General features: G+C 42.0%; 1 protein-coding gene across 1 annotated transcript; it reads right to left on the bottom strand.

Annotated features, from left to right (window-relative positions):
- Positions 1 to 230: 230 nt before the first annotated feature.
- ZNF800 (zinc finger protein 800) lies at positions 231 to 18,587 on the bottom strand. The gene is made up of 6 exons (XM_075274173.1): positions 18,485 to 18,587; positions 9,717 to 9,808; positions 9,465 to 9,567; positions 5,984 to 6,079; positions 2,956 to 3,099; positions 231 to 2,297 (listed from the first exon to the last, which is right to left on the bottom strand). Exons 2-6 carry the CDS (start codon positions 9,765 to 9,767, stop codon positions 670 to 672), a joined length of 2,022 nt encoding a protein of 673 aa, XP_075130274.1. The 5' UTR covers positions 9,768 to 9,808; positions 18,485 to 18,587; the 3' UTR covers positions 231 to 669.
- Between the last annotated feature and the right edge of the window lie 708 nt (positions 18,588 to 19,295).

The raw sequence follows: 19,295 nt of genomic DNA, 5'->3' as shown, positions 1-19,295 counted from the left end.
GAATGGGTTTGAAAAGTGTCCAGCCGTGAGTGCTGGTGAGCACCGGACAAAGAGTCGGACATGCAGTACTCTGTGTCCGGTTTTAAAAAAAAAACGGTTTTGCCGTGGAAAAGCTCAAAAAGCTCACGGCCGGACTCGGCATGACAGGTTTCCGTCTTCTGCATGCAGAAGACGGAAACCTGTTAACGGAGCCCAGACGCTGGTGTGAACCCAGCATAATCTGTGTGGGTTCTGGCAGTGGAACTCCTGCCAATCTAAAACTGATCGACTATCTTTAAAAGGGAGTCTGTCATGAGAACCCAGCACATCAGCCCAGATTGATTCAGGTGACCCTAACCGATCTGTGGGTCTGGGTTGATATGCTGGGTTCTGATGACAGGTTCAACTTTATTGAAATGGATAACCCCTTTAACATTAAAAATGTACACAATACACAAGATGTAAAGCAATCTACTGGGTCAGGCTGCTTACTTTTGCAGCATGCAGAGAATGCACATAAAAATTATAAAAAACACTGTAAGAGAGTGAGAAGCAATCTCAAGTCTTCCAAACTCGATTTGATCAAATTCCTTAGTTGTCCATTAGCACGGAGAATCTAAAACGTCTTGTGTTGACTAAATAAAATAATTCATCTCTTGGAGAATGGAATCTCTCAGTGCTCTTGTTTGCTTAGGAAACTGGGGCTTTAGACCTTGTACTTCTCCCTTTCTTTTTCATATCCACTGAATTCACTTTGTGATTCTTTTTATGTTGCTCTAAATCTTTCTTTTTAGCAAAGGCTTTACCACAGGTTTTACATTTCAGTAATGAAAAGTTTTTGGTGACTTTAACCTCAATGTTTGTGTCACCCCCATCATTCTTTTTGATGGAGAAATCCTTTTTTGAAGCAGCTTTTTTACTTTTTTCTTGCTTTAGATGTTTTCTAGAGGCTTTATCCATAATACACTCAATTGGTTTCTTGATGGCTCGACTTTCCAAGTTTGATGTTATCTTAATCAGCGCACGCTGTGTCTTTTTGTGTACAACTGTTATATGTCGAATCACATCGCGCTTCCGACGAGTCTCATATGAGCAAAGAGGACATCTGTAAAATTTTACAAAGATGCAGTTTCCATCTGTATGCAGCTCGATGTGTTTTGTCAAGTTCTGCTTGGAAGTGAATTGCCGTTTGCAAAGTTTACAGTAAAGTTGCTTGAAATCAAAGCCAGCTGATAATTTAGGCTTTCGAGATTTCTTTTTGTCACTGGTAGGGGAAGAACCAGTTTTAGGAGAATCTCCATCCACCTTTGTTTTGCTCTTTGCTGCTGGTGCACTCTTTTTTTCCATTGTTGCCGCCTTAGATTCACTTTGAGGGGAACTTGTACCAGAATTTGATGAGGAGTCTTCAAGTTTTATTTTACCATTTGTGATAGTGACATGTCCCTCATCTGGCTTTGTATTCTTTTCATACTGAGTTGGTTTATGATGTACTATCTGCATATGTTTCTTCAGTAAGTACTTTGAGCTGTATTGCCTATTGCAAATAGAACAACTAAAAGATGCAAGACTGAAATCTGACTTTGCTGAAGACTTTTTTGTACGAGAAATTGTCTTTGCTCCTTTTTTGGAAATCGCTACTTCAGAATTCATACTTTTACTAGACTTTGCACTACTTTCTGTTGTCATATAATCTCGTCTCATACCCTTGTGAACTTCATCAATGTGTCTCCTTGTATTGGCTTTTGTGGCAAATGATTTCTGGCATATGTGGCAGCTTTTACCTGTTGAATGGATTATACTAACAAGTCCTTTTGAAGAAGACATGGGTATATTTCGTTGTACCTCAATAAATTTCTTAATATCTTCCAACTTTTTCTTGTGTACTTTTTTAATGTGACGACGAATGCTCCTTCTACAATTAAAATCTTTATTGCAAACACGACATAAAAATGCATTGCTATTGCTAGCTTTCTTAACAGACCTTGAGCCAAAACTGGAAACATTCACATTTTCTACATTTGAAGAACCAGAGTTATCCTCTCTTTTAGTATTCTCAGAAGCTGTTATCACAGTTTCTGGTTCTTCAGTCAAGGATGGTTGAGAGTCAGGGACAGACTCCTCCTCTTGAATATCAGTAGAGGTGGACACATTGGTATCAAGATTTACTTCACTGGCAGGTCTAACAACTTGAAAAACTGCATTCGGGTTTGTCTGAATAGATTCTAATTGTACGACAACGTCAGGATTATTTGCTCTTGGATATACAGACTCCACTAGATCTTTCACTGCTTGGCTCTGATTATTCCCATTTGGAGGATCTATATCAAGGAAAAAATAATCAGCAAATTACTTGTAGGACAGAACATAAAATAATACATAAGTATTGTTTACATTCCTAATGTGCCATTTTTGTCCTCATACACCTACATCATACTCTTCAGGTCATAAGATGTAACAGCAATAATAGTGGTTACGTTTCCTAAATCTGATTGCAATGAATGCAACTTATTCTGAGGGATATACCCTCAAAATGGAGGAACCGGTTGCGCGCTCCTTTCGGTGGAATGAAATGCTGATACGCTGATGTAACAACAACGTGATTTATTTAAGATAACGTGTTTCGGGGTCCTTTGGTGCTCCACAGGCACCACCCCTTCATCAGATCTTTAGTGTTCGGCGTTCAGAAGTGTAAACGCTTCTCAACTGTAAAACTGGTGTGTGACCATCACACAATCTGGACACATTTATATTCTCTGAAAACATGCAATGAAAAGTTATTCAATAACTAGTGAAAGAAATCCTAAAAATCTGTTAAGAATTGATAGACAAAAAATATTAGCAAACAACACAGACTACATTTTCTGTGAATACTCTTCGGTCAACGGCTTGTGTGATTGGACCAATTCCATCTATTGTCAATACAACCATGCTTCGGATAAGCTCCCTTCCCCAACATTTTCTTAGCTCTTTGCTTACCTTCATCCACATGGAGCTTGGATAAACAGTAAAACTGCTTGTGTGTGATCAGATTGGGCAAACCACGGAAAAGGCTGCGGCAAGACCTGCACTCAAATATAGTATCTACTTCTCGTAAGAGCATCAGTCTAAGCTGTTTGGTGCCTAAACAAAAAATAGACAAAAACATATTACCTCAAATTATAGACTGTACACTTAAAGGGGTTGTCCCATCACAAGGATCCTATCTATACTGCTTGTTAATGTGGATGTAAGACTTTTCCTAAATACATTGCTTCAGCAAAACTGCTTTGTTTGTCCACTATCTTACTTTATTCAATTCATTGTTGACACAGCCCTTGACATATCTGCTCAAAAGTCAAGTGATGTATCTGCCTGCTCTCAGGGGGGGAGGGAGGAGGGGCTAAGTGCAGGGAGCGAGCCTGTGTATCTAGCTATTCCTGTGTCTACACCACGTGATCTTCCTGCTATCAGATAGGGGAGAGGAGCTGCTTTCATTTCTTCTGTTCTCCCAGTTATCAGGCTAGCTAATTCAATTGTGTTCATTATGGCAGAGACAGGCAGTCTCTGTATATAACACAGAATGGAGTTGCTGCTGCCTGTACTTCATAGTCCAATGTGGGTGGGCGGAGCTACACGTGAATTTGGGGGCGGAGCTAAACGGGAGGTTGCATGTGAATCCCCGCCCACCAAATGATGCAAGAAACCAGGAAGAAAGAAGATTTTACAGGGGCGAAGACTGGTGAGTATGCGAGGTGGGAATACCCCTTTAAAGCACACATCAGATCACAAACAAAAGATTCCAGTAGAACATTCCAGTTTAGAAGTGGCGCTTACTCACATGTCCAATTTTTTTTGCCTGTCTGTTAATGGACTGTCTGATTTTGTTCATTTTCACGATCTTTCACTAGACTCTAGCAAATCTGTGAATATGACTAACTCATGGATGCAAAACACAAGTAAAAAAAAAAAAAAAAGTTGAATACGTTTTTCATGTTTTGTTTTTTTTCTTCTTTTACACGGTTTGTGTGCATGTAGCCTAAGGTCTGACAATGGGTCTGGGGATTTCATCTCCGTATTCAACAGATATCAGTGTACCATTGGCCATCACATGGAGATTTGGGAGACTTTGTAAGACTATTCCTCCCCAGGCGATCCATGATCAACCACCAAACCAGTCATGGCTCCTGGCTGTCATAGCAAGAGATCGCCAGCCCCAGACCTCGTTCCGGGTACTGATGATCCTCCCCAAAATGGTGGAGACCATGCACTGCTGGAAAATGACGCATCAGTCAAAGCTGGGAGCCTTAATGCCCACCATCAGTTTGGGCACTGATTGCGAACATTAGCACCAGGTCTCTACTGAGCGGCCACAATATTTAAATGCTCGACATCCATCGTATTATTATGGCGAATGTCGGGTATGGGTTAAGAACACGTCTAAAATAAAAGTGTGGTTTAAAAAATAGGTAATTTTCTGGTGATACAGTAAATTTCCTTTAAGTGTTCCCCCAAATTTTGAGCAACGTCCATGCAGCACATTCACAAACTGTAGTAAAGGCGTTTGCTACAAAAAAAAATTACTCAATAAAAGAGGGGCAATTTGAAAAGCCCCGTAATTTTGATCATTTGAGAATTCAAAGTGTACCTTTATATTTGAGAATTTATGGAGTACATATAAAGTAACTTGTAATAAATGAATAGTACAAGAAAATAAGAAATTTTGTAGTATATCTTTTCAAAGAAAAACTTTAAATTCACCAGTACTATTTATTTCTGAAAAATTGGTTCCTAATTAGAAGTATGTTTCAGATAACTATCGAAGGCTAAGGCCCCACGTGGCGTCCTGCAGCAAAAACTGCGGCGGCAACATATCGCAGTTCTCCTCACAGCACTTTTAGACAGAAAGTTTGCAGAGATTTTCTCTGCGGCCTTTGTTTCAATAATACCTATGGGGAAACCGCCATAATTGACATACTGTGATTTCCAAAACCATGCTGGTTTTAAAAATTGTGGCATGTCCGCAGCACGCACTTTATTGCAAAGTGAGCAAGGGATTTGCTAGAATCCCATCCACTTTGCCCTGACTGTAAAACGCTGCGATTTTTCCTGCTGTGTTTACCCCACATGGTGTCCTGGTCGAAGGGTGAGTTCACACAGTTTTTTGCAGGTGGATGTTTGAGACATAATCTGCCTCAAAAAAGCCTCACAACACTCACAATCCTTTTAATGGGAATTTGGCAGATTTTTTCAGCTCGAGGAAAATAAAAAACTGTCATGACCTATCCTCAGATAGATTCTACCTTGCAAACCCTGGTAAAATGAATTGCAGGCAGAAATTTTTTTTTTTTTTTTTTGAGGTGGAACCTACTTCAAAATTTGTCTACAAAAATCTCTGTGTGAACATACTCTAAGGCTAAGGCCCCACGTTGAGGAAACAACTTTTTTTTGTTGCAGATTTTGTTGCGGTTTTTTGAGTCAAAGCCAGGACTAGATTGAGCAGAAGTTAGAAGTTTAAAGACTTCCTATATATTTCCAATTCCATTTGTAGCCATTCTTGGCTTTGGCTCAAAAAACCGCAACAAAATCTCAAACAAAAAAAAGCTGCGTTTCCGCAATGTGGGGCCTTAGCCTAAAGGGGTTTTTCGGTCCTCAGTTGGTTTCTTATGTCATCAGTATCCCACAAGTGAGGGTCTGACACCCAGACCCTGAATTGATCAGCTGGTTCAGCCGCCTCACAGCACCATAAGCAGCTCTACTTCTATTCAAGTAATAGGGACAAAGTTACAGTACCACTGCTATACAGTGGACAGGATTTCAGCTTTGCAGTAACAGGATGGAAATCAGCTGGTTGACACAGGGTCCTGGTGTCCCACCCAGTGAATACTGACCTCTCCTGTTGACTTTAAAATCAATTACAACATTGTTTTACTGTTTTGCTACTTAAGTATGAAAAAATACAATATTTATAATATAATATAATTATAAATTATATTTAAAATAATTAGGTAAAAGTTAAATACAACACCTGATCTAAAGCATTCAATAATTTGTAGTATGCCAGATTTTGAAGTCGGAACAGATTGTTGTAATAAGGGTGGATCTCCTGGCTCCACAACATTTTCTGAAAAGCAGAAAATCCATAGAACATTTAGTGAAACACATTCTTTTCTGAAAGGTTTTACAGGTTACAGAAGTAAAATAAATGAAAAGAAATCAAACAAGGGAAAACAAACAAGTATATGCCAGTACAAGAGTCAGAGTAAGCCCCATCTCAGGGCTCGTTCACATCTGCGCCCAGCACTCCGTTATGCAGGTTTCCATTTCCTGCACAAAACTGAGCAGGAGACGGAAACCTGCAGGATTCTTTCTCACCCATTCATTTGAATGGGTGAGAACGCTGTCCGGCCGTGAGCGGCGGTGAGCGTTTTATGCTCTCCGCCGCGAAACCGGGTTTTATAATCCGGACATGCAGTACTCTGTGTCCCGATTTTTAAAAAACGGTTTCGCGGTGGAGAGCATAAAACGCTCACCGCCACTCACGGCCGGACCCGGTCTGTGCTTTCCGTCTTCTTGCATGTAGAGCGGAGTGCTGAACGCAGGTGTGAACCTAGCGTCAGCAGGACATGAAGGCACAGAAGTTAAAAAATAAGATAGTAAAACTGTAAATAAATTCTGTCATATATCCCTGGCGGTTCAGGGGTGTTTAGGTGTCATTGAGAACGTTGGGGGGGGGGGGGGGGGTTTAGATTAGTGTAATGATTTCTAGCTATCCCAGACAACCCCTTGAAGGATGGTTAATTGATTTATGGCCTCATATGGTGAACTAGTGACCTCTTATCTACCTCTTAGAAGTGTTTAAAAAGTAAAGAACAGCAGTGTGTAACAGCAACAATTAATTCAGTGTGTTTTCTCATAGACTTATGAAACACCCCCACCCCCCTTTATAGAATGATACAGAGAAAATAACTGCTATAACAAAGTGTTATATCCGAATCTGTGCCATCCACTTAGGAAAAGATGTTTAGAACTGGAGACACACTATATAGTGAGTCTCCACCTTTATCAGAACATTTTATACAACAGAATTATGGGCAAGTCATTTCAGACTACAGCTGTATAGAGCAGAGAACAGCAATAAGTAAGCTAATAAGCTCCCTCTATTGGCAGCTCCAGGCAGTGAACATGTTATGTTCCCAAACTAAGTGTATGCATGAAATCTGGAGTTCTGCATTAGAAAAATGATCACTGGCCTTTTTAAAGATATACTAAGAAATTATTGAACACATTCTTTTGAACACATTCACAATAAAAAGCACAAATAGGATTTCACAATCATAAAAGTAGCTATTAGAAAACGGTTCAAACTATTAAGATGCTTAGCAGTCAGTGTGAAAATATCAATATTTCTAGGACTTTTTTCACATAGTAAGTGACATGGTAAATAAAGAAAAACATCAAATAAATACTATCAAAGCTTACTAGGCAGCTTACTGATCACAGTTTCCTTTTAACAATAATGACTTGTAAGTGAGTTTCATGCGCAGAGGAGTAGATGGAGTAAACACTGGTGCATTACATAGAATTCTGCAGAGAAATAAGAAGTCTAGAAACTGAAAACAGGAAACCACCTGAAATGTGTAAGCAATTTCTAGCTACTGAAAAAAATTGCCCAGGAACCTGAAACTAAGAAATATATATGTTATGATAACATATACATACTGTATATATATATATATATATATATATATATATATATAACACTACTTAAATGATGTTTAAGAAACTGTCCAATACATATTATAAATATAGCCACAATAATCCTTCTGACATATGTAAGTATTGTTACACGCGGCTGTTTATAATGTGCATTTTGCACTACATCCTCTGCATTATTTTTACTATAGATTAAAACCTTATAATGCAATACACAGCTATAGAAAGATCACCATTGACTTAGATAGCGTAGCAAAACAGTGAAAATAATAACAAAAAAATTAATAGCACACAGCATGATAAACAGTGTGAAGTAGACCATGCTCCATGCCATGTGCAGCTGGAGATCTTTGACATATGTGTTGTGGCAGATATGTAATGTTGCAGAAAGTGATGGGTGTATTACGCAGGAAAAAATGATGTTCAATTTTTTAAAGTGACAACTTGTTTCCAGCTCCTGCTCATGGATAGCAGATGACACTGACCAGTCTCCATGGTCTTATGGAGATCTCAGGTGGTTACGTATATGCAAAAAAAAACATTCCTGATGACTTATTTTCTACTGCAATTTCTTTTTAAATAGGAATCTGCTCTTAGGTCCTCAATAATTGAGAGATATGCAATAAGGGCTATTCAGCGATTGAGCAATGGAAAGAAAGAGCAGTAAACTTTAGAAAAGCACCAAAGCAATTGAGTCCACGCGTACTCAAAATATTTGACCGCGTCCCTTTGTAGCAAAAAATTCAGCAAAGAACAAGCACTGATACAACTAAAACATAACATTTAATGGATATACCTTAAAATCATGCTATAGACATGAAATACATATATAAAAAAGTCACAATACCCTGTATTAGGTATACTGTGAACAACACCAAACCCTTTATAAACTTTAGAAAAGGAAAGATATTTTCTAGAATTTATCACTTTGCCAACATGAGTCAGGAAGGAAATCTTGTCTACTTGATGGTGAATTGGGTTGGGTCTTTGTATTCCTCTGGATCAATGTGGGATTACAAATATAAAACAACTTAAAATGATGGACCTAGGTCTTTTTTCAACCCATTAACAGCACCTGTTTTATCTATGGGCTGTACATAGTATTGCACCTCAGTCCCAATGGAATAATCTGCAGTACCAAACACAATTTAAGGACAATAAAGACACCAGGGGGAATTTATAAGACTGTAATTTTCTATAACAGTCTTAATCCATTCCACTGCTGGTGTGAGCTACGAGATTAGGGGATTAAAGGATTTAAGGCCTCTGGTCTAGTCAGAGCTCTGTATACAGGAGAGTTCTGCCATATAGAGGATGTTGGCTTGGGATTGCTGTACCCAGGTGCCATCACTATATAGTGGACGGGGTTGCAGCTCTGTTCCTATTACTTGAGTAGGAGCACGGCGGTTTCTGGCTCCGACCTGTGCAGTAGTTTATAGTACTGGGATGGCTCAGCTGATTGGTGCAGGATCCAGGTGTTGTACACTCACTGACCACATGAAGAGGGCCTATCCTATGGATAGGTCATCAGTACAAAAACACTGTGAGAGCAGGAAATACCCTTTAGGGACCTGGTTAGGTCTCTGTTTGGGGGATGGGAACGGTGTGTGGTCTATACTACTTTTTGAGCCAATAGAAAAGAAAGGAAACAAGTAAATGGTACTACATTTTGTCCCCCTCTTAAGAACCTCTCTGATACCCCTTCTCCAAAGTTGGCAAATATGCAAAGAAAGGATGTTAGAATACAGGCTCCATTAGTTTAACAATGCAGCGTTCAATATTAAGCAGTATACCTGAGACGCAGCAACCACGATGGTGGTCAGTCTGACAATACTTGTCTTTTAAATGTTTTTGTGTGGGTGACTTTGCTTCTTCCATCTCCATGTCATGTTTGCTCTGTTGAAAGAATTACAATTTTGAAATTTTAAAAGTTTTTTTTTTTTTATATTTCCACCAACACAAAACATTGTACAACTGAAATACACACATGCAATTTGCAGTCACATGCAAGGATGCAGGTAAACAAGGAGAAATTTGGTTAATACCTTGTTGCGCAAATAGTGTGTCTTCCGGGGGGTAATGGAATTTTTTTCCATGGTTTAATTTAAGGCAGTATTACTATAGATGCTGCAAGAGACTGTAAGAGAAAAGTATATTTTATGCAGTCACCATGAGACGACTAATGGCAGGAGATGTTCCATTAGATTCATAGACAAGGAAAGCAAGAAAAGGAAAAATGCCTTAAAATCACAACTAGAGATGTGCAGAACACTAAAAATGTGTCTTGTTGGCATTTTATCAATGAGCAAATATTAGGTTTATTATGGTTCTTTATTTGTTGTATACAAGTCAATAGGTTATGAAACCATATGTATGTGGCAAAAACAGATACATAATAGATCGGCAAAATGCTGACAAAGCAAACGTTAAAGATCTGCTCATCTGTAGTCATGATACAGTGTTTCAGCAATCTTGAAAATACATGCACTGCATTCTGCTCATGTTGATGTCTGGTTAGGATAATTTACAGTCTACTTTTCACTCAAGTCTACATGGGCAGAATTGTCCTCAGAACATGAAAAAGAGCCTTACGCTAGGATCACAATGGCATTCGTCTCTCTGTTGTTTGGGTCCACATGGGGACCTGAAAAAAAAAAGCAGTTACCCACGGACTCCATTAACCAAGAAGGAGTCTGCTGGGTGTCCGTTGGGTTTCCACTGCTTTTATACTGAAATCAGGACTTTTCTCTGTTGATTTTAGACGGAATCTGCAGCACAGTCTTCTACGGGGACTCCAATGCAGATTTGAACCTAGCCTTACTGAAAGTATCTCAATCTATGGACAAACTAAATACAGTAATACAAAGTATAAAGCTTTACCATGGAAAAGGAGAAAAGCAAAATATAATTTATCCATAATAAATTTACAAATGTTCAACTACCGTATATACTCGAGTATAAGCCGACCTGAATATAAGCCGAGGCCCCTAATTTTACTAAAAAAAATTGGGAAAACTTATTGACTTGAGTATAAGCCGAGGGGGGGGGGGATGCAGTGGCTACTGGAAAATCTCAAAAATTAAAATGGTCGGAGATTTTGGGTGCAGTGGTTGCTGGGTGCTGGGGAAGGGGAGGGGGTGTTTTCGTTGTCTGTCTGCCCTTTCCCTGTTCTTGAGGACTGGGTTTTTTTTCCCCCATTTGGAATTCAGCCTGGCTGAATATAGGGTATCTGCAGTGCTCCTATTAACCCCTTCCTGACGGAACAGGAGCACTGCAGATACCCTATATTCAGTAGACCGGGCACTTTCAGACACAGGGATACCTAACGTGCATGTGTTTCACAGTCATTTTCTACTTTTATATGTATTCTATTTTCACTATTTCATGGGAGATTCTATACATCACTATTGCGGCTGGTCATAGGGACCACCTCAAAAAAAAAAAAATTTTTTTTTTTGCTTGACTCGTTATAAGCTGAGGGGAGCTTTTTCAGCACAAAAACTGTGCTGAAAAACTCGGCTTATACTCGAGTATATACGGTATGTATTACTATAAAAATACTGAAAATGATAAAAGTCCCCAAAGTGATGTCACCGGATATGTAAATCTTAATAACTGAATTCAGGGCTACCAAACCACAGAAACTTTGGACTGCTCATTCATAGGTTTTAAAGTTTTTGGGGTTTTTTTTTTTTTTTTTTGGGGGGGGGGGGGTTGTAAAAAAAAAAAAAAAAAAAAGTATGCCGTGAATTTTTTTTATATAGTGTTATGATTCCAGCATAACAATTGGACATCTCATTATTACAGTGGCCATGGGATGTTACAGCATGTTGCAGCAGTTCACAGTGAAATTTCAAAGGCGGGGGGACCTGTAATGTCACTTTGAGAAACCACTTTGGCATATAAGTATACGCAGGCTGCCTTAAAGGAGTATCCCCTCAAGTATCCTATCTATACTGCTAGCTTATGTAAATTCAAGAGTTTTCCTAAATGCTGCTTTGTTTGCCTGCTAAGTGAAATTACTCCTCCCATACACATTGTTGTCAAGGCACCTGGCCTTTTATCTCATCCAGAATGGAAGACCTGGCTCACTCCTCTCTGGAGGGGAATGAGTTATCTAGATTACGCTTGAAATCAAGTCAGCTAGTTGTAGTTTCCTGAAAAAGTCTCAAACAGTGTAACCAATTTATATACAGTGCCTTGCGAAAGTATTCAGCCCCCTTGAACTTTTCAACCTTTTGCCACACTTCAGGTTTCAAACAAAGGTATAAAATTTTAATTTTGGGGGGGAAGAATCAACAATAAGTTGGACACAATTGTGAAGTAGAACGAAACTCATTGGATATTTTAAACTTTTTTAACAAATAAAAAACTGAAAAGTGGGGCGTGCAAAAGTATTTGGCCCCCTTGCGTTAATACTTTGTAGCCCCACCTTTTGCTGCAAGTTGCTTGGGCTTTGTCTCTATTAGTTTTGCACATTGAGAGACTGAAATTCTTGCTCATTCTTCTTTGCCAAAATAGCTGGAGCTCAGTGAGGTTGGATGGAGAGCGTTTGTGAACAGCACTTTTCAGCTCTTTCCACAGATTCTCGTTTGGATTCAGGTCTGGACTTTGACTTGGCCATTCTAAAACCTGGATACGTTTATTTGTGAAACATTCCATTGTAGATTTTGCTTTATGTTTTGGACCATTGTCTTGTTGGAACATAAAACTCTGTCCCAGTATCAGGTCTTTTGCAGACTCCGACAGGTTTTCTTCCAGAATGGTCCTGTACTTGGTCCTGTCCATCCATCTTCCCATCAATTTTAACTATCTTCCCTGTCCCTGCTGAAGAAAAGCAGGCCCAAACCCTGATTCTGCCACCACCATGTTTGACAGTGGGGATGGTGTGTTCAGGGTTATGAGCTGTGTTGCTTTTACGCCAAACATATCGTTTTGCATTGTGGCCAAAATGTTCGATTTTGGTTTCATCTGACCAGAGCACCTTCTTCCACATGTTTGGTGCATCTCCCAGGTGGCTTCTGTAAAACTTTAAACAAGACTTTTTATGAATATCTTTGAGAAATGGCTTTCTTCTTACCACTCTTCGATAAAGGCCAGATTTGCGCAGTGTACGACTGACTGTGTCCTATGGACAGACTCTCCCACCTCAGCTGTAGATCTCTGCAGTTCATCCAGAGTGATCATGGGCCTCTTGGCTGCATCTCTGATCAGTCTTCTCCTTGTTTGAGATGAAAGCTTAGAGCGGCGACTGGGTTATGGTAGATTTGCAGTGGTCTGATACTCCTTCCATTTCAATATGATTTTTGTATCCAAATCCAGCTTTAAACTGCTCCACAACAGTATCTCGGACCTGCCTGGTGTGTTCCTTGGTCTTCATGATGCTTTCTGTGCTTTAAACAGAACCCTGAGCCTATCACAGAGCAGGTTCATTTATACGGAGACTTGGGTACACACAGCTGGATTCTATTTATAATCATCAGTCATTTAGGACAACATTGGATAATTCAGAGATCCTCACTGAACTGAACGGCGTGAGTTTGCTGCACTGAAAGTAAAGGGGATGAATAATTTTGCACACCCCACTTTTCAGTTTTTTATTTGTTAAAAAAGTTTAAATTTAAAATATCCAATAAATTTTGTTCCACTACACAATTTTGTCCCACTTGTTGGTGATTCTTCCCTGGTGATTCTTTGATTCTGGCCTGGCATTCCGCCTCAGAGTAAAATGAAGAAGAATCCAAGTCAGATGTCCGTCTCAGAGTCCTCTTCATTTTCCTGTTTGAACTTGGTTACATTAGCACGGTCAAGACTGTGGAGTTAGTAGGTTGAACCACCAACTCCAATTGCTTCATAAATGGCTGATATGGTCAGACAGAAGCAGTAAAAATTCTCTAATTCATTACAATGCCAGTGATAAATAAATATGCAATTATGTATCTATCAATTATACAATATTGATAAAAACTGTATAATATAATTCAAAATAATCATTTTATTTTAAAGCCGAAGCTGTGTTGCCACACAAATTCGGTCCCAGCTTAGGTCTCGTTCACATCTGTGTTGGTAATCCATTCAGGGGAGACCGCAAGGGGACCCCCCGAACGAACTACCGAACGCATTAGCAAGCGGTGTGCAGTGAAAGCACATGGACCCCATAGACTATAATGGGGTCCGTGTGCTTTCCGCACGGAACATGCGGACAGAAAAGTAGTTCACGATCTACTTTCCTGTCCGCATGACTCGGGCGGAGACCTGTGGAAAGCACACGGACCCTATTATAGTCTATGGGGTCTGTGTGCTTTCACTGCACGCCGCTTGCCAACGCGTTCGGTAGTCCATTCGGGGGTGGGGGTCCCCATCCGTTCACCCGAACGGATTACCAATGCAGATGTGAACCAGGCCTCAGGCCTGGTTCACATCAGTGTTCAGAGAGTCCACTTGGGATCCCCCGAATGGCGTACCGAACACATTAAAAAGCAGTTAGCTAAGAAAACACACGGTCTCCATACACTATAATGGGGTCTGTGTTTTCCGCGCCGTGTCCGCATGAGTCATGGGGAGAGAAAAGTACTGCTTGCACACCACGTGGAAAACACATGGACACCATTATAGTCTATGGGGTCTGTGTGGTTTCTTAGCTAACCGCTTTTTAAAGCGTTTGGTATTCTCTTCGGGGGTCTCCAAGTGGACTCCCCAAATGGAATACCGAACACAAATGTGAACCAGGCCTCAGATTCCATAGCCCAGACTCAGACTCTACAAAGTCTATTGCTCTAACCCATCAGAGGATCAAAACAGAAAAGTTTTACTGACTGATGCCATCAGAGGACTGCCTTTGTTTTCATCACGTTAAAAACACAAGGTATCTTTTATCTGCTTCTGTTTTTGTTTGTCTAAAAAAACAAGAAAACAGTCAAAAGGAAAAATGTATTGTACATTACTTTGATATAAATGGTAATGTGAACCTCGCCTTATCTTCTGTATAGAAAAATGTATTTCTGTTGTCTGTTTGTGCATGGCCAAACATTCTTAGCATGGCCAAACATTCTTCCCCACATAGCTAAATCAGGCACTTATGAAGATTTTATGTTGTGGTATATGTTATTCTGCACTCTGTGTGATGAGTTAGGGTGCCGTCTGGAAGGACTGTCAAAGCCGTACTAATACATAAAAAATATATCCAGGAACTCCTTTTTTGTGCAAAAGTGAAAAAAAAAATTGTGTGTTTCACAATTAGTACTACTAATCACATGACCTGCATTAACCAATAGAAGCTTGCTGCTCCTTTCTTGTTAGCTTCACAGGCATACACCACTATCACAGCTTTGCAGCAGTCACTCTCTGTTGCAACTAGATTGTATATTCTTAGCTTCACTGACATAGACCATTAACATTGGATTGCAGCATCTCAGCATATTCTCAAAAGCAAAACTAACACATTTGGCTTTGAAATCAAGGATCTTTCTGCATATCACATGACCCGTATTAGTTAATGGAAAGTTTGCAGAGCCTTCATTTTTAATAATCTGACATACACCAATATCAGAGGACTGCAGCACAATAGTGACTAAATACCATATTCCATAAGGATGTTTTCTTGGGCGCCACATACTGTGTCCACAGCCCCTCCTTTGTCAGTATTGGGCACAATCTAATGTTCAACCATGCAGGGTTACAGTCTGGGCTACATTTAGAAGAGACATAGGCCATTGTTTTCACTTGGACCATTCTCTAGCACCAAATGCTGAGGCAGATGGTGTGTTAGCCAAGCCCAACTAACCACACAGCTAACACACCCAAAGCCAAGGCAGTGCCATCTAGTGGGTCCACGTGACGTGGAAGTGACCAAAAATAACGTCCCTATGAAGTATAGCTCTCACTGTTGTTAGCCATTATCTCTAGACTGCATATTCTTAGCTTCACTGACATACACCATTATTAGAAGATAACCCCAAACATGGCTTGTATTACACTAGTGGAAAATCAGCCTTTGTCTGCAGCATTCTCAAGGATTTGACAATTTGTATCTGCTAGTAACAGATTGTGTACTTTACTACATAATCCTACATGAGAAGAGAAGTTGCAGGGTTGTCTAGCATCACTAATCAGATTAGTACTTTCATTGGATGGGAGAGGGGACACGTGACATCAGATTGGCTGCTATTGCCAACTGCGTCATTATTCTTTTATACCATTTTCCATAAATCATCCCTCACTGCATCTTATGCGCTTTACGCACATATTAAAGTTTTCAGTCAGAACTCTTAAAGAGGACCTTTCACCATATCTGGGCACAGGCAGTGTTATATACTGCCAGAAAGCTGACAGTGCGCTGAATTCAGCGCACTGTCGGCTTTCCCGATCCATGCCCGGTGTAAAGCGCTATCGGTCCTGGTACCGTAGCGCTTTACAGTCAGAAGGGCGTTTCTGACCATTAGCCAGAGACGTCCTTCTGCCTCACGGCGCCAATCGCGCTGTGCTGTGGAGCCGGGAGGAACGCCCCCTCCCTCTCCTGATAATGCTAGTCTATGGACAAGCTGTGTGAGCAGAGGGAGGGGGCGTTCCTCCCGGCTCCACAGCACAGCGCGATTGGTGCCGCGAGGCAGAAGGACGTCTCTGGCTAACAGTCAGAAACGCCCTTCTGACCATAGAAGAGCTACGGTACCGGGTCGTAAGCTCTTCACACCGGGCACAGATCGGGAATGCCGACAGTGCGCTGAATTCAGCGCACTGTCAGCTTTCTGGCAGTATATAACACTGCCTGTGCCCGGATATGGTGAAAGGTCCTCTTTAAAGAAGGGGCAGCAGCTGCCAGGGGATCTTCCTAACTTTGGTGGGATCCTTTGGACCCGCACTTTATACCAAGTCAGCGCCGGCTACTTTTTGTCTATGTATCTACTAGTTACACACAGATTAGTACTTTCATTTTCAAAAGGGCTTTGAATAGTTGAGGTCTGAATTGGTTGTTATGGGAGACTGCCTAATTTTACTTTCCAGATACTTTAGATATATCATCCCCATTGTATCACAGACTTTTGTAGATGCATATAAAAGTCACAACTCTTGAAGAAAGTCGCCAGGTAATCTTCCTGACTTTGGTGGGATCCTATATACCCGGCCAAAACTGGTGGGTCTCTAATCCAATAGTAAAGTACTATGGCAAAGATTTACTAATAGATAGTAGACTTAGGCAATCTGGGAGTTAGAGGGCAGTCACAATTGCGCTGGGTTTCCGTCCTCAGCCTTGAGAAAATGGACAGGGGATGGCGTCCCGGTGGTCAGTTTAAAACTCATTAATTTGAATGGGTTTTAAAAGCAAACCGCCAGTGTCCACCTGCGGCCTCTCCGCGGGGAAACCGTTTTTTTTTTTGGCCAGGCACAAAGTCCAGCATGTCCAACTTTGTGTCCGGCCAAAAAAAAACGGTTTCCCCGCAGAGAGGCCGCTGGTGGACACCGGCGGTTTGCTTTTAAAACTCATCTAATGAATGGGTTTTTAAAACTGACCGCTGGGAATCCCTCCCCTGTCCAGTTTCTCAGGGCTGAGGACGGAAGCCCAGTGCAGAAACACAGGGCACTAGTATGAATGCCTCCTTAGCCACATTTATCACAGTGACTGATGCTGGATGATAAATTCGGTGTATCTTCAGACGGTCCACTCTGCCTTTCTACCACCTTTTAGTTGGCTTACTTTATGCCAGAATTTCTCAACACTATTTTGGCGGATTGCGATGCATTTAAGCCACGCACACTTCTTCTGACTATGCACACCCACATGTATAGCCAGTTGAAAAAAATTCTAGCCCAAAGATGCTTCTGGTTTACGGCAGGGTTTAGTCGTACGTACAATGGTAAATCTCAGTTTCAATGGAAAAAGCTTTATTTGCATCCAGAGGCTTGGAAAAAATACAGTCCAGTCCTAAAGCAAGGGCTACACCGCAATGTCATGCCACACAAAGGCAGTCAGTAGTTGTGATGCCGCCCTGTGACATTGGAATCTTCATGTGTAGATGGATACAATTGTATACACAATATACATGCCAGAAATCTGCCAGGACCAGTGATAGGTTTTAGCCTCTAGCCACAAATACTGGATGTTTGTATTCTGACAACAAGCAGGGACACTAATGGTGAAGAACTGAAAAGTAAAGAAGAGTTTCAGAACTTTTTATTACAGGATGAGGGAGCTTTATTTAGGCCATATTCACACAGGACCCCCAGAGTGATAGCAGGAGCTTGGTCAGTCACTCTCTGCTGCTGTGCCCGGGTCACACTGCCTGCTGACTACAGCACAATGGCACGGGCTGGCGCTGAGGAGCCGGCGCTCTCCTCCACACAGAGCTGATCATGCGCTCCAGCCTGCGAGCATTGCGCACACAAGAGTGGAGAAGCGCCCTGCGCCCCGGCTCTTCCGGCTGTTCTACGGGGGTACCATAGGGCAGACCCCTATGTAGGTAAGGCACAGGGCAGAGGGGTCGCACACTGGGATTGTCTGCCCCTCAACAGACCCTTCCTGCACCTTCCTCTTCTGTGCGTGACAAGTGGCACAGGCTGCAGGGAACCCAAGTGGTGCCATTACAGGAAGCCCTGGACTGAGGCACGGTATCCGGGGCAGCAGGTGCCTGTCCTCCCGCTATACTCTCTACACGGCACAGGAGAGGGGGGCGCTCGCTGGGGGTCTGCGCCATCCATTATACCCAAGAAGGCCAGACAAGGAGAGCGCGCTGGGGCGCATCAGGCGCAGCAAGCAGCCATACAGGGGAGGGAGCGGGGCTAAGCGGCGGCCTCATGAATGGAGGGTTATTGTTATTACCTCAGGCTCGACAGATGGGCTCCGGAACATGGCTCACGCCAGAGCTCAACCCAGACGGCCACCGAACGACGCGCTCTCACCGTGCGCAACGCCCCGCCAGCCAGCCGACTCTCCAGCAGGGCAGAGGAGAAGGAGGAGGAGACAGCGCGTCATCAAGCGGCGCCCGGCCAGGGGACCAGGGCTCTGTGATTTACACCGACCGAAATAGTCCCTTACAAGCCGAGTACCAGTGGCATAAAGTGCCAAGTGTGGTGCCAGGCGGCCGGGAGCGACCACACACCGCACGCCCGAGCCTGTGAATAGCTGCGCGCCAGTGCCAAGCAGTGCCGCTCCACTGTCACCTCAGCTGCCGGCTGTGAGCGAGTACAGTGCAGGGCACCTCCCAGGAGCGGGGTCCACCTGCCACAGCTGCCCTGTTAGAGCTGCAGGGGCCTCCTTGTATGCCAGCTATACACATTACACAATGGCCGGTGCATCCTAAGCAAAGATATAGTGAGGTGCCCTTGCCAGTCATGGTGGTCCCTACCAGTGAGAAACTTTATGTTTGTAGTCTGATGGGCACACACATCCAAATATCTCCTCCAGATCCGATTAGTGGGCTCGTAGTCGTCTCTGTAGGGTGTTGGTATGCCCACTATCTCACCATACAAGTGCTGCATGTAGAGCATTCTCACCAGGGCGCCCCCACATCCATGAATCTCCTGTTGTTGGACTGGGTGATAATCTTTTCTAATTCAGTCACACTCAGCACAATTGTGGAGAGCCCTTGCTTCTACCTGACACGTTTGTATGTGTAGAATAAAGTGGCACA

This window comes from Leptodactylus fuscus, chromosome 5 (genome assembly GCF_031893055.1).
Source record: "Leptodactylus fuscus isolate aLepFus1 chromosome 5, aLepFus1.hap2, whole genome shotgun sequence".
NCBI classification, from domain to species: domain Eukaryota; kingdom Metazoa; phylum Chordata; class Amphibia; order Anura; family Leptodactylidae; genus Leptodactylus; species Leptodactylus fuscus.
Note: the sequence above shows the minus strand (reverse complement) of the source record. Positions and strands in the feature narration are given on the sequence as shown.

Coding starts and splice junctions, on each gene's coding strand:
- ZNF800 (XM_075274173.1), bottom strand. CDS start 9,767: ATGGAAAAAAATTCCATTACCCCCCGGAAGACACACTATTTGCGCAAC. Junction 9,568..9,716: donor CACACTATTTGCGCAACAAG/GTATTAACCAAA, acceptor TTCTTTCAACAG/AGCAAACATGACATGGAGAT. Junction 3,100..5,983: donor TATTGAATGCTTTAGATCAG/GTGTTGTATTTA, acceptor TTTTTTGTTTAG/GCACCAAACAGCTTAGACTG.